General features: G+C 43.5%; 1 protein-coding gene across 2 annotated transcripts in view; it reads right to left on the reverse strand.

Moving 5' to 3' along the window:
• Positions 1-15,909, reverse strand: part of nbeaa (neurobeachin a) — a gene marked incomplete at both ends in the record, with an annotated part of 84,142 nt that overhangs the window by 13,778 nt on the left and 54,455 nt on the right. For both annotated transcript variants that reach the window (XM_083910162.1, XM_083910161.1), the window contains 23 exons: positions 832-940; positions 1,317-1,381; positions 2,571-2,632; positions 3,509-3,642; positions 4,715-4,834; positions 5,636-5,762; positions 6,354-6,508; positions 6,591-6,727; positions 6,876-7,249; positions 7,546-7,714; positions 7,801-7,869; positions 8,010-8,134; positions 8,650-8,830; positions 9,445-9,528; positions 9,864-9,887; positions 10,299-10,452; positions 10,560-10,777; positions 11,177-11,629; positions 11,766-12,428; positions 13,150-13,342; positions 13,436-13,559; positions 13,642-13,723; positions 14,544-14,652. In XM_083910162.1, coding sequence (XP_083766288.1) covers positions 832-940; positions 1,317-1,381; positions 2,571-2,632; positions 3,509-3,642; positions 4,715-4,834; positions 5,636-5,762; positions 6,354-6,508; positions 6,591-6,727; positions 6,876-7,249; positions 7,546-7,714; positions 7,801-7,869; positions 8,010-8,134; positions 8,650-8,830; positions 9,445-9,528; positions 9,864-9,887; positions 10,299-10,452; positions 10,560-10,777; positions 11,177-11,629; positions 11,766-12,428; positions 13,150-13,342; positions 13,436-13,559; positions 13,642-13,723; positions 14,544-14,652 — 3,931 coding nt within the window. The remainder of the gene's footprint in view (positions 1-831; positions 941-1,316; positions 1,382-2,570; positions 2,633-3,508; positions 3,643-4,714; positions 4,835-5,635; positions 5,763-6,353; positions 6,509-6,590; positions 6,728-6,875; positions 7,250-7,545; positions 7,715-7,800; positions 7,870-8,009; positions 8,135-8,649; positions 8,831-9,444; positions 9,529-9,863; positions 9,888-10,298; positions 10,453-10,559; positions 10,778-11,176; positions 11,630-11,765; positions 12,429-13,149; positions 13,343-13,435; positions 13,560-13,641; positions 13,724-14,543; positions 14,653-15,909) is intronic.

Raw genomic sequence — 15,909 nt, forward strand, 5'->3', positions numbered from 1 at the left:
TAGAATAAATATAGATAAAAAGAATAAAGCTTGCAAATGGAGAACCATTTTAAAGTGTTCATTTTGTTCAAGGTTTTAATGTTTAAGTGCAGTTTTATTGTTAATAACATACATTTTCACTCGTAAAAAACCTACCTATATTATTAAAAGAGCCATTTTCTCCACTCCAATTAATGTAATCTAGAGGGACAAAACCTATTTGATCCATAAAATGTATAAACATTTTATCCATGACATTTCATGGATTTTATGTACAAATGACTTCATTTAAGTGCTGGGAATGTCTCTCTTCACATTTCAAATACAAGTTTGTTTGGTTCAATATCGCATTTTGGCGTAGACATAAAGGACATGACGCATATTTATTTACATTAAGTGGACAAAATATTAAACCACTTCCATTTATCGCCTCGATCCCTTAAATAAATAAGTGTTTACTTCTAAAGAAAGAAAGAAAGAAAATAAAGAGAAACATAATTTTTTAAAAGCTGCAGGGATTTATGTGGGCTTACTGAGTAAGCAAAAAAGAAAAAAAAATCACATTAAGACGCTTTCTTATGCTTTATAATGCAATGTTATATTGTTTATAATCATATTATATATATATATATATATATATATAGTATATAGATGTATAGATATATACTCCGTAAACTCGCAAAACAAAAACAAAATAACACATTTTCTTCACTTAAATTTACAGAACAAACAAACTGGCTGATGATTTATTGCATTTCATACTTTTATTTATAAATTTGCTTTTCCCCAAAGCGTAAAAAGAGCATGATCAGTAAAATCCATAAGCACATATTGCTTCACATATTAATTTACCTCAAACTCAGCATGTTTGTGAACGTCCTCCGCTCTCTGTCTGTTCAGGATGAACTCTGCTTCGTTGGCCACACGAACAATATGATCCTTCATGGCGTGACACAGGAGCCTGGTGACAGGAAAACATAATGAATTAGTGAAATAATCCATGTTTTGCAACCTTTTGCTAATTCTATGGCTGCAGAGTAAATAATATACACTCTTTGTGTTTGTCTTCTCTGTATTTGAATGATGTTTTGTGCCAACACTTCAGTAAACACTTTGGATTCAAAACAAGATTACAGGCACTGAAAATAGAGCAGCACAAATCAGCAGTAAACTTAATTGCACTCTAATGGTTTGACTTCCAACTGAACACACATGGCAACGTGCACTTATCCCTGCGAGGTTCTCATTAGGGCTCTATCATTAGTTGTTAAGCACTGATAACGTTATTTGCATTTAGCGCGGCGAAATCACGGGGATCAGTCACGGTGATGGATTACCTTCCCTCGTTGATGAGCTCGATGAAGGCCAGGCCGGCGTTCTTCTGAATGGAGTTCTGCCATTCCTGAGGAGTGAAGAGGACACAACGGAATTAACACAGAGACAGATGTGGATACGGGTTTTGGAAAGAGAGGTTAGGTTGAGATGGTTTGGACAAAGGATGGTGAACATGGAGCAGGAGGAAAAGACCACAGAGAGGGGTCATGGACGGTGAGGACATGAGGTGTAACAGGAGAAGACACAAGGCAGATGATCTGCTGTTTCAAAGGGAAATATGTTTTTTGCTTTTACTATCTCCTGTGAAAAGCTACAACAGCATAAATCTGCTGAAAGTAAGGCTAAAGACAGATTAGGAGCTCCCTATGTGTCAATAAGAGCACATTTGTCTAAGGTTATGCAAGTGTTTGTGCATATGAGAGTGGAGAGTGTTGCTGAAAGCCTAAAAAAAAACTATAAGAGCTCCATTAGCTCCAACTGGCTCTTAGGGCTGCCAAGGACACATGGGAGCAGCTCGTGTTACATCCGCCTCATCCACAGGATCAATATCTGGGGCTAGGGTTCGCTCTCCGAAGCCTCTAATGCCAGACAAAGGGCTGGAGCCAGGGGGTAATACTATACATGCTGACGAGCAGCCGGCCCAGGAGAGAGGAGGAAACGGGAAAGGGAGTGGTGAAAGGAGTGGAAGAGAGGGGGGTAGATGATTAAAGCACAGAGGACAGTGTTGAAATGGTCCAGAGAAGCACAGATGTCTCATGGATATGGATGGAGAGAAGATGCTGGAGGAGAGAACAGTTGAAGATGAAGAAGAGTTGGGGAGGAGGAAACTTCACTGGTCACCTTTGGCATCAGGGGAAAGCTTTGTAGTGGTAAGTGCTTCTCTACTATTGCTCTTTTAAAGGGAAAATACAGATATAACGGCTTTGAATCCAAGTTCAAGATGCAGTGGATGCTTTAAAGTTTAAAAGGACGAAGAAGAAAAATGCTGAGGGCGTGCGAGTGACATGAAAAGCAAAGGTTTCTGTGGCCTTGATGTTGATGAGGGAAACTGTGATGATGATGCAGCGAGATTATATTCCATCTGCAATGTTGACCCCGCCACAGAGGACGGATCGATAACTCAACAGCTTTGCCAATTACTGCGGGGACAGTGAAAGGAAACTCAAACTTTTATTTTATATATAGAACACGGACATTTTTTAAGGCTTTTAAGGAAAAAGTGAGTATCAGAGAGTTTAAAAACAAGAGAAACAGACCTGAGAACAGAGCAACATCACAAGCTCCACCACAGACGTGCTCGACTTCATGCACACCAGACCTGCAGAGGAAAGACACAGCACAGTCAGCTTTTCAACACACACACACACACACGCACGCACGTAATCACTTGTTCCTGGTCCCATTGCGGACATTTTCCTGAAAATTTCATCCGAATCCATCTGTGACTTTCCGAGTTATGTTGGTCACTAACAGACAGACAAACAAACAATAATAGATTTTATTTGTAACACACTTTATAGTTAAAAAAAAATCCAAGGTTTTAGCCTTTGTTTTGTTTAGTTTAAACGTCTTTGAGAAGGCCCGTTGATTCTTTACAACACATGTGACTGTTAATGTTACAGAGAACTTGCTGCGTCAATGCGACGACGTCATCAAACGACTTCGACTTAAGTCAATCTATAAAAAAATGAGACGTCACTAATGCCAAAACACACATTCACACCATTTCTAATTTCTTACTAGTTCTCACAGAAATATCATCAGTATCATCATATCAATAGTCAGGTTTATTATAATTAATAAACATGCGACAGAAAAGACAGGAACAAACAATTGAGGAAAAGCTAGAGGAGGAGAGGAGGAGGAGAAGGAGAGAGAGATCAAACATAGAGACGGTGGATCACAAAACCAAGACACCAAGAAGCGGGTGAGCAGAGGGAGGAGGATTCATAATAAAGCTGAATATAATCTCATTTACAAGGCTAGATAATTACTGTAAAACAGGTGACATCGTACCTTGATGAATGAGTGAAGCAGCAAAGACGTTCATTCACTCCCAAACCCAGCTTTATTACACACCAGTCTCTTCTATTCCACTCGTTCTCATACCCAAACACTGCGGTGACGGACAGTTTAATGGGGAAGACTCCACAGAGAAGACGCCAGTTAGAGAAAAAGGAGCCGTGTACAGCACCTGTACCTTCTATGAGCAGTTCCTGCCCATGGCTACCCAGCAGCGTCCGCGACAGAAAGGGCGCAAAGTCCACAAAGATCTCCCGCAGCAGCGGGGCCACCTTCTCCAGGGCTCGCTCCAGCTTTGTGGTGATGCTGTGTGACGAGAAGCAGAGATGAAAACGACGAGGAGTAAAGGTTCAGTGATGCAACATAGAGATGAGGGGAGAAGAGCGGGTTTATACACTACCGTTCAAAAGTTTGGGCTCACTTAGATATGTCCTTATTTTGATTTTGGTAAACGATCATTCTAGCTGCAAACGTCTGGTTCTTAATGGAATATGTACATAATTGTATAGAGGCCCATTTCCAGTGTTCTAATGGTACATTGTGTTTGCTAATTGCATTAGAAGGCTATTGGATGATTAGAAAACCCTTGTGCAATGGTCTGCTGGTTCTTTGACTATATTTTCTATTCATTTTGCAACTCTTTCCATGAATAAAAGTGTGACTTTTAATGCAAAACACACAAAAATTGTATAGGTGACCCCAAACTTTTGAACAGTAGTATATGTGTGTGGACTTTACGGCAAGTCATGCAAGAAGGTCAAGAGGAGGCGCAGGGAGTGAGAGGAGAAAGGCATGCTGAGACGAGGTGAAAGAAAATTCTGAAATGGACACAAAACTGAAGAGAATCAAAGAGTATGGAATGGTTTGGTATAGTTAGTATCAGTTTAAAGACTTAATGCTGATCTAATGAGTCCTTTATTTGGTTTCTATCTTTATATTAATGTCTTTATGTGTAAGATCACGTGTAGAGTGAAATTCTTGCTTTTCCAGTTATGAAATGACTCAAATATGGAGCCGTGAAGTGCATCTCCTTGTGATTTCTGAACGTACTTGTGTGTACAATGTAGTTTAAAGCTGATCAGAGCACCAGGAGGTTAAAGGTCACTTTTAAGCAAACAGAGGTGGACGTAGGGGGGGGGTTAGTGTGAGGGGGGACAGCCATGCCAGAAGTGACAGAGTTGAGTGTCTCTGTAAATGGACAGAAACAAAAGTGATGTTAAGGGCTGTGGAGGAGGAGGAGGGGGCTCTGTCCCTTCTTGCATGGCATTGTGAGTACATTTAGTTTTAGTAGAGTGTGTGTGTGTGTGTGTGTGGTGGAGGTGGGGGCATGGGGGGTGTGGGGGTATGGGGGGGGGGAATAGGACGAGTATCTCCTTGCCTAAAACACTGTCCTGCATCTCGGGGGGTTGCCTGGAAGCCTGCCAGAGAGCTAAAAGACTTGAGCTCAGGGGGCGTCTGACCGCTGCGCAGCGCACACTGCGCCACCTCACAATAGGCACTGCAATACAAACCACACACACACACACACACATATACAGACATGCACACTGATTAAGAAACACGTGCACACGCCGCCGCCGCACCTGCTTCAGCACACGTAGCTGCACACATCATCACATACTGGCTAACATTGACAGATACAAACTGCTTCAGTGTCTCATTCAGCAAATTATCTCTTTACTTTACTTTAATCGTGAACGTCAACACCTTCAAACAGTATGGAAACATACAAAAAAACATGAGGAGTTCACTATCTTTGACTCATGGGTTTATGGAATCACTGAACTAAATTAATTTTTACAGTGTTCTATGAAATGTGACATTAAAACAAAGGGGCTGTGTGAGGGATGAGACGTGTGGAGAAGATGTGGGAGCACTTTTATGTAAATGTGGACATAAATAGCTTTGTTTTTGCTTGATGTCAGATTATTATGAGTTGATATCAGCTTTAAAAAGACATCTTTTTAGTGTTATTGCTATTTCTGTGTCTTTTAATTGTGTCATCCTCTCTAATTACTCCTTATAATCTTAGATCATAATATTGAGTAATAATATCAGCAAAAAAAGAGTGCAAGTTGTTTGCAAGTTGCAGATAATCTACCTTTATTCTACAATAACATCAATGTCCGTGAGCATGGACGACTAATGACCAAAAGTGCAAAATGAAATAAGGATATATAATGGAAAAAGAGGGACAGGCACCCAAGACAACAAGAGCCATAAGGACGAGGGGAAAAAATAAAGAGTGTGAGGGAAAGTAAGTGATTGAAGCCATTTAAGAGCTGCTGAGAGCGCGGACCTCATATTCTCCATCGTGTCCTCTGGCATGGGCGCCACCGTCTGCACCGCAGGCAGATTCTTACTCGTCGCGCCGTTGACGAACGACGAGGAGGAGGACGAGGACGAGGAGGCGGAGTCTGTCGCACCTGGACGGAAGCAAGGAGTGAGAAATGAGCGAGAAACAAGGCGAGCTTTCGTGTAAGACTGGGAATAACAGGCAGTTGTGTAAGTATTTGTCCTCTGGTTATATCACCTCTGAAAATAGCTTTGCAATCAATACACTAGAATCCAGTCCAGGAAACAAATAATTTCCCTGTCTGTCTGTTATGTATGTGCAGTATGACACAGTACAACATGTCTGACAGGCTGACATAGGCCTTGGTTTACAAATCCTCCTCAGACTGTCAGCTGGAGTGCTTTTCATTCAGATCTTAAAAATAACCGCGTAGAAATAAAGAAATAAACAGAGCATTCATATTTTCTGTTTGTAGATTTCACCAAATGATCTGTCTTGTTGGTGTCAAAGATGATTTCATCCTTTGCTGAGAGCGACTTCAAGGCTAAAGTCTTTTTAAAAACAGGTCAGGCTATCAAATACGGGTTCTGACAAAAGAACAGCGGGGAATAGAATGGAAAAGTTTGGATAAAGCGAGGCCTTTCACCCACTGCTGTCCTCTCCTGCACTAGAAACAGAATCATCATCTGTGAGTGGGCCTTCACTCTTGTTTTCCTCCCACCTGTTGTGTTGATCATGCTCTTGGGAGTCGCCGTCGCGGCGGCAAATATGTTCGGCGTGCTGCCCACGTTGGCCGCTCCGCTGGTGGTGGGCGTGCCCACCGTGTTGACGGACAGGCTGCCCGGCGGCGGCTTTTTGACCGGCACCATGACGCTCCTGTAACGACAGGAGACACATCAGTAAGACATCTCTGTGTGTTTCCATGTCTCTTATAGGTGCAACAGTAGCTGTGACTGACCTGTCAAAGCTGTGGAACTGCATGGGCAGCATGGGGTGCGTCTTCAGAGCAGGGTCCGGGTGATAAGGTGTCGGCCCAGACTCCTGGCCCAGGTCGCCACCGTCGACCGGAGCGGCCACCAAGCTCTTCAGGATCTCCTGTGTTTCAGAGAGAGCAACAGCGGCTGTGTTGACCTTCTAAAATTGTTCCAATCTGTTTTTAATGTAGGCTTTAATATGTCTTATGTCGCAAACGTGTTGTATTTGAGCAGTAATCTATGCTATCTAGCTATATATATGGACCCACCTTGACATTGATGCCTTTGTTTGTTTGACTGATGCTGGAGATGGACGAGGGTGGGGCTTGGCTGGAGGTGGAGCTGGGGTTGTGTGGAGAATCCAGAAGGCTCTCCTGTGACCTCCTGACATCAGACAGGCTACACAACAGATCTGTGCTCCCTCCCCCTCCTACGCCTCCTCCCATGTCTCTGTCTCGGTCTCTGTCTGTCTCTCTCCCGACCAGGCCCAGGCCGAGCCCCAGACCCATCTCCGAGCCGTTCAGAGAGCCGGCCACATGGCCCTCGTCGCCGATGCCAGAGTCTGTGTGGGGGAGGCCGGCCCTGGGAGAGTCGTCCACAGGGGTGGGGGTCTGTTTGTCCGAGAAGGCTGTGGATGGGTGCTCTGCATGAACGAAGAGTAAAATTAGTTTACAACGGGCTAATCACTAAATAATGAACAAATTGTCTATTTTCATAATCTAATTTTCTGTTTCTTTGAGCTTTAATTTCCCTGGCAAGTCATTCCAATTGTCTCTTTCTCTGCTTTTTCGCTTTCTTCCTCAGTGTGCGTAATATTCTTCACAAAGGTTTTGTTGTCCCACAGAAGCCTGCGTTTAGCTACACCACCGCTACAGTAATGAGTCACCAGTTACCCGAGATTACCCTATTAATACTGAGAATACTGCAGCTGTTAATCACCTGTGCTGGTCGGGGAGTTGATCTCGTGGCGGATGCTTCTCCCTGATAGGCTGGTGGACCTGCCAATCTCCCGCTGCGGTTCCAGGATGTCTCGGTACTTGGACACCATGAGGACCGAGATGAAGTAGACGACAGCCAGCGCCAGGAACTGAGCTTGCTTACTGTCGTCCTACAACAAGACAAACGCGATGATTTAGTCTTTACAACCACACAAATAATATAAAAATGTGTGTGTGTGTGTGTGTGCGCGCTCACCACATCTCTGAAAACAACGGCTCGGAGGCGATTGATGTCGACATCCTGCAACAGTCTGTCTGGATCCTGCTAAAAATGGACGACAGAAGGTCAAATGTGGTGTGTAATCTATAATGTGTGTCTCTATTTGTCAGGTGTGTCAAGTGTTGTGTGTGTGCGTGTATGTGCACGTGTATATGTGTGTGTGCATGTGTACGTGTGTGTGTTACCTTGCTGTTGGTGGAGGCACTGTGGAGGCTGTCCTGGGACTTGCTGCTGGTTAAAGACGACTTGCAGCTGCGGTCTCGCTGCCTCTGCCTGCACTCCAGACAGTTCCTCACCGCCACGCAGCACACTGGCGGACATAGAGTGTCATTTTATGTGATTTTAGCTCATCTTAATCGACTTATATGCCATTTAAACCCTGCAAACATACAATATTTGGTATTTTTGCTTGAAAAATTATTCATATAATAATTAGCCAATTAATCAATTCTTCCAAATACTTTTGGATACTATAATAATAACAGCAACAATGATAACAATAATACTTAGTAATAGTACTACTAATAATAACAATAAATTCAATATGTCATGCTGAATAGAAGGATTATATGACACACAAAAGGGAAATTTGGAGTGGCTGAAAGGATGGGATATTCTATGCATCCCTGTAGTGCTAAATCAGGTGTTTTATTCAGGAACAAAATGCAGAATTTGTTATTTCTAGTCGTTAAAATTGCTGCTTTGCTTCGATGAACATTATTTAACTTATCTGGGTTTTTACAAAGTTAGAAAAGAAAAGTAAAAATGATTATGATTCTGCAGAAAAGTCAATAGATTAAAAGAATAACCGAAGGCGGCACACACCCAGACGCAGACACTGCCTCATCAGTCCTCCAGACGACATGTTCTTCTCCGCCTCGATCTCGCTGAAGTTCAGCGAGCTGGCGAACACAAGCACGTCGACCATGGCCATGAGGCGCGAGAGGAACGTGACCGCCGTCTCCGAGGACATGCCCTGCGTCGCCTCGATGTTCTCCAACTCCGTCTGAGTGAGAAGGGGAGAGAGGACAAATGTGTACACACACACACACACACACACACACACACACACACACACACACACACACACACACACACTCCACCAGTTAAAACAAGGATTTTAAACACTTAAGCATCCTCTTACCAACAACACGAGGCAACACAATCTTGCGTGTCATGCTGAAATACACACTTACAAAGAGAAATGTGCGCTACACAATGCACAGGAAGTGACAGACACAGATAATGGGAACAGTGGGATTGTGACAGTAGCAGTGTGGAGACAGGCAAGAGTAGGTCGTTATAACATATTTAGTCACAACACCTTTGTGATATCTACTGAACTTCAATCTGAAGGCAGCACAAAACCCCACAGCGACTGTGTAGTTTGCCGTGTCTCTGCTCCAGCGAGCAGGAAGTGCAGAGATGTGGAGAACTGACAAAGTGCAAGCATCTGGAGGCTCGTCCACACCAGTGAGCACAGACATTCAGGTGTGTGTGTGTGGTGGGGGAGTGGGGATAACAGACACACACGGTGGCAACAGAGGGGGCTCGGGGTTGGTGCTCTTAAGCTCTTCAGGTGATGGTGAGAGTCTCAGGCTCTTTTTTTTCTTTACGCACCTCTGACCCCGTGCCTCCCCCCCCAGGAACAGGGGTCACCTCCTCTCCCTTTGACCCCCTCTGAGGTCTGGCTCCTCCCACCTTCTTTAGTGTTGATACAAAGGGGACAGGCTTAGCAGAGGCAAACCTTTTCTCATGCTCTAGTTTTACCTCTAAACATCATCTTGTTATTATTAAAGACCAACCTCCTTTTTTTATTCCCCTTATTGGTATAATATTCTAACAATGTTAGAATATTGCATCGATGAGACTACAGAGTTATCGATGCACATGTCCATGGAAACAAAAATGTATGTCGTATGACAGGCAAAGGGGTTAGTGTCGGTCACAATGGTAAATAAACAAATAAATAAATAAATAAATAAACCAGAACAACGGATTAGTGGAGTAGGAAAAAGGAAGAAGAAAGCACAACTTACAGTGCTGGCACTGTTCTTAGAACTCTGTACATGCAAAAGAAGAAGAAGAGACGACACACAGACGGAAAAGGAACGAGGAAAAAACACAAGAGAATACACGGAGAAGAAAAGGAAAAAACAAAGAAAGAAAGCCGATTAAATTAAAGGTATTGTTAATAATTAAAGGAGTTAGAACAAAGTAATCAAATAAAGGTTAAAAAAGATTAGAGTGAGATTGATAGTTATGTATAGAGATGAGAGGAAGCCAGATTAAAAACTTTAATTGCTTAAAATATTTTATATATACATATATATAATTAGTTTTTTTTAAATCTGTCATGACTTAATAATTTAAAAAAGGCTTTAATCTAATAAATCATGTTAGAACACAATCAGGGTTTTTGTGTTCCTGCAGTTCTCCTTCCTACCACAGAGGGGCGTAGTGGAGCCACTTACAGAAGGGGAGGTGGCGGCAGACAACAGCGGCAGGATGCCTCCACAGGCAATGATGATGTTGTCCACCATCTGAGAGATGAGGTGGATGGTGTTGTGGACGAAGATGATGTTCTCGTTGCTGTTCACGAAATCCATCACGGACTTGGTGGAGTGGCTGAAATAAACAGGAAAACAGGATTTTTAAAAGGAGAATGGGAAACAGAGAGTATAATCTTAAGCCACATTAAACTAAAGATTATACTATGACAGCATCAGACCCACCTCCTCCACACGTGTACGTCAGTTTCCAGGGCAAACAGCAGGTCAGTGAGCAGCCTCTGGTGCATGGGCGACCACTTGAATTCCGGGATGCGGAACATAGTCGTGCGCGGGCCGGGGCTGAACTGCCGCCGCTGCTCCTCTGTCATGGGCATGCCCCTGAATCCCAGGTCCACGCGCAGGTCGCGCTCCAACTGCGCGGCGGTGCGACCGTGAAGGGCCTGTGACGGGAGGAGGAGGAGGAGGGAGATTAGGTTTTAACACAGAAAACTTGGAACATATTCAGTCTATTTTATGACAAGAAAGAGTTCTGGTTTTGTATTCAGTGACCTAATAGGGAAACTTTGCTCATGTGTGGGTAGACACTGGACATTTCTGCTGACACAAACTGTCCGTGGCTGACAATTTTACACTATTAAACACACACTGGGACTGCAGTGGCCAAAAGTATGTCACTGTTCAATTCTTTAACCCACTAAATCTAAATGGGGATATTCCAGTATCATTTTTACTCTAATTTAGTTTAATTTATCACAATTAATTAATCCAATTAAAGTCAGCAACCCAGCAACATACTTGCAGACTCAGTAAAGTAACAGTAAAACCACACATAAACACACCTGAGTAGTTGCAGTCGTTTGGATCTTTTTGGTGTCCTTGTCTTTCCCGTCGTCCGACCTCTCAGTATCAGAGGTGGTGCTGGCCGTGTCTCCGCCCGTCTTCAGACCGCCGTCCTCTCCCTCGGCCCCGGCCGTGCTCTCTCCCTCGGGGAACTCTGACCTGGACGCCGCCTGCATCTGCGCTTGGCTCTCGGCCTCAGCGATGGTGCTGATGTCGGCGAGCGGGCTCTGGATCTTGAAGGGCCCATCCTCTGGAAGCTCCCCAGACGCGTCGTGACTCTGGCTCTGTAAATCAGAGCCGCAGCTCGTCATGTGCGCCAGCAGGCTGAGGTCATCGCTGGCACTGGTGCTGCTGGAGTGAGCTGGGACCGGGCCAGATGGAGTGGGCTGGTCCGGACTCGACAGTATGAGGGGATCGGTGGCAGCCAGAGCTGGAAGCAGCTTCTCATCGACCTGAAAGAGATGAATGGTGTAATAAGATATTGTAAAACCTCCAAACATTAGGAAAACCTTTCAGCTACAACTTATTCTCTTTTGGCGAAAGGAGAAGGAGAATAAGTGATTATTTTTCATCACAGAACATCCTAACCTTGCTGAAGAGAAACCCATTGTTGCTTGGGACGCTGTCCTTCTCATCAGCCAGCGTGATGAGTGGACCCATGTTCCCGTCGTCCTCCAGGCTGACGCCTGACAGCCCGAGGCCTGACGTCGACGTGTCATCTTTGGGCGCCAGATTCCCGTTCATGTTCTGAACCACGGCGCAGTAGGCGCTGTCCAGGAGCGAGTCCACCTCCACCAGAGGTCCGTTCTCCATGCCACCTCCGCCTCCTCCACCTCCGCCGAGGCCTTCTGGAGACAAGTCGAGGTCGTCCAGCTTCACTTCTGTGGCCTCCACCTTCTCAGCTTTAATGTCTACCAGCAGGTCGTGGACCTCCACTCTCACGCCTGGTCCAGCGCTCTGCTCCCCTGGCGTCAGAGCTTCTCCGTTGGGTCGCTTCACGGCGCCTTCGGCGAGGAGGTTTCTCGAGTCTCCTCCGGCCCCCTCGCTATACTCAGCCTCGCTCTCGGGCGTCTGCGTCTGGGAGTTGTCGTCGATCTCCAGGTTGCCGTTGACGACGGGGACGGCTGTCGCTGAAAGCCCGGAGATGGTGGACACGGAGCCTTTCTTGCCCTTCTTCATGTTTTCCTCCTCCTGACGCTGGTACTCTTCATACATCTTGGCTAAGTATTCCTTATGGGCCTCGTAGGTCACCTGTGACAGATGATGGGTGTATAATCGGTAATGTGATCAGAAGACAAGCAGCAGCAACAGTTAACCTCCACATCAGACACATCAGGTGATTCTCACAGGGCTCGTAGATCATGTGAACCAAATAAAACTCGGACAGCAGCCAAACAGCTCTGTTAGACCATCATCTATTACATCTCCTCACGTTACATTTCCAACCTTGACATGTGAAAAATGATGCAATCAGCTGTTGAATAACTAGAATAAATCATTCTTGACCTTGTTGGTCTTGGACTTACCGGTAAAAATAGACCAAAAAATACAACATTTTGGAGTGGATTTGCAAATATTCAACAATTACAACTCAAAATCACCCAGATATGAGAAATCAGTACCTTATGTTTGTCAATATTTTCAACAGTAATCCATAAAACGACACGTTTGCATTAGAGTAATTAAACTGAGAAATTCCAACTGTTTCTGAAAGCTGAGAAGTTGCACATCAAAAGCCAACATGTAACAAGCAAAATCTGGAGTTTGTGTACAACTACAGTGTTTTTCTTCATTTTAAATTGTTAAAACACTAATTTAACATGCAGTCAATTGTAAATAACTGTCAGATATTGAAAGATATTCTGGAAAAATGGGCAAAAGCCCTTATTATAATCATTTCTGGCCCTACTATGGTTAAAATAAGCAACACAGGTGTTACAGGGATAAATAAAAACACATATTCCATTCTCACCTTGGAGTGTGCGATAGACAGGGTATCGACCCAGACTCGCCACCCTCCCCATTCGTATTTGATGGCGTGGTAGAGCAGGATCCTAAATATGTTGTAGACCATCTCTGTGATTTTCTGCTCCTCTGGGTTCTTTGGATTGATGTATCCGAGGGAGAACATCCAGTCCTGCCACACAGAGCACTGCAGCAGACAGCTGGCACAAGACACAACACACACACACACATTAATGTGAGTCACGGTGATATGAAAACACAAAACAATGACAGTGAGAACCAATCGCTCTTACCGCCGGTTTTCACGGCTGTTGCTGAAGAGTTTTATCATGTCGGACAGAAAGAGTCTCCTGACCTCCATCAGCTCGGCACTGGGAGAGGAGTTCTTTAAGAGGGTCGCCACGACTTTGAGAATCACTGTGTTGAGAGAGCAAGTGTCAGAATCCTTTGTTGTTTGTTCTCTCACATTAAAATAAAACACAAATGTTGTCCGTCTTACTGGGATTCTGGATCTTCACAGTGGAGTCCGGCTCAGGGTGGGGTTTGTGGACAACCTGAGTGCAGACCTGCTCCGTCAGAATCTGCACAGGGAGAAGCGCGGATTATATTCAGTTTGTGGCGTTGCACAAACAACAAACTTTGAGGTAAAACAGATGTAAAAATGTTGTGAACCTGTTGTTTTCAGTTCATCAAAGAGCCTAAAACCACAATTTGCAGGTTTTCTGAAAACTCCACATGCAACATACATGCACAATATCTGTTTATAGTGTAAATATCAAGCCCATATTGTATATATTCAGATAATTTAATTAAATTTTTTGTCTACATTGGACAATATCAGTGTGAAATGCATGTTTATTCTTTACTATTGTTATCTTAATTGTCTTTGCTGCTGTGATTCCCCATTGTAAGTCGAATAAAGGACTATCTTATCTTAATCACCTTGCATTTATCATATTTATCACGATTGACTGATTATTCTAAAGAAGGTCATATTGTACAGCCTTATACTCAAGGTTGTGATATTGGTATCTGTGTAGAAAATTTGATATTGAAAGTAAAGTAAAGTAAAACAAGCTCTCTGGTATTTATTAAATGTGAATATTTCCTAGCTTCTTTGCTCCACATGACAAAAAAAGTCATTAAAACTGAATAATTTTGGTTTGTGGACAAACAAGACAGGTGACAGTGTCATCATTTTGTGCTTTGGGAAACACAGATACATATTTTTCAACATTTTCCACACCAAAAAAAAAATCATTATTTGCAGCTCAAACATCCACAGAGAGAAGAAAGAGCCACAGCCTTTAATTAAACACAGAGACAATTTAAAAACGGACCAACAGGGCACTGCGAGTGAAGCAGAGAGTGTGAAAGAGCTGCTGCCAAACAATCACCTACCTCATACAGGGTGTTGTAGGTGGTGATGGAGACGGTGTTGGTGTGCATCATCAGCCTCTCCCCGAGCAGCGTGAACAGACTGTGAGTGTGCATGATCTCCACCTTCCTCCTGACGAGAAACAAACAAACACACACACACACACACACACACACACACACACACACACACACACACACACACACACACACACACACACACACACACACACACACACACACACACACACACACAAACACACACACACACACACACACACAGAGAGACATTGTCATTCATTACAGAACATATGACAATTAAGGCGGTCATCAACTGTCACTGGTCCTGATGACATACGGCCCTGTCAATCACCACGACGGGGACCACAGAGATATAAATACCAAGAAGGAAAATGAAGCAGAAAAGTGCAGCGCTGCAGGGCTCGCTGAGAAAAAAAAAACATATGACAGCTAATTAGTTTACTCTGACTGTGGAAGTTGAGAGGATCAGGAATCAGGGATGACTTGGATCCAACGCAATGACCTTTGAAGCAGAAAAATTGAATTTTTGAGTTTGAAAATGATCATACTGTACGGGATAGTAGCACGCTGACAAATGTATTATGTCACTGAATCTTAATCTGCGACGGAGGACAGAAGCTGTCAGATCGAGGACATTTCATCTTCACATGTCTCAGTTTTGAGGTATTAGAACTGTCAAATTAATGACAATTGTTTTCTTTTTTACTCACAAAGACACACAGACAGCTAATAATCTTCCACTCATGAGTGGTTTAACTTGGTGAGCAGAGATCTAATCCATGACTCTAATCCCTGACATCTCATTTGTGGTGGATGTGATGCACGGCTGATACTCAATCACACTCGAGCACAGCTGCATAATACTTCTATTTCTCTGAGTATATCAGGGGTGTCAAACATACGGCCCACGGGCCAGAACCAGCCCTTGGGCCTGGGTTCAAATCTGGCCCGCAGGATGTGAAATACTATGTCTTTTTTCCATTCCAGACACTTGTGACTAAATGTTTGTCCCTTTATGAATCCACTGTGATATGGGAGTTGTAATGCACACGTGTAAATGGTAAACTGCCGCTAATAAAACAAGAAAATATAACCACTATTAGGGGAAAATGACTTGTTTCAAGTAAGATTATCTGCCAGTGCAGCAAGAAAATGGCACTCAAGTCAAATAATCTTAAGTATCTTCAGCATAAATAAGTAAATAAGTCCAAAAAAGGTGTGAATAGATAAATACAATTAATTTAAGTCAATTACACAAGTGCATATTTCATTTTTTGCAGTATAGGCATAATATTGTTAAAATTTCACTTGGTTTCTTCAAAAAATTTCCCATTTTGTAAAAAATGTA

The sequence above is a fragment of the Microchirus variegatus genome (genome assembly GCF_963457635.1).
Source record: "Microchirus variegatus genome assembly, chromosome: 2".
NCBI classification, from domain to species: domain Eukaryota; kingdom Metazoa; phylum Chordata; class Actinopteri; order Pleuronectiformes; family Soleidae; genus Microchirus; species Microchirus variegatus.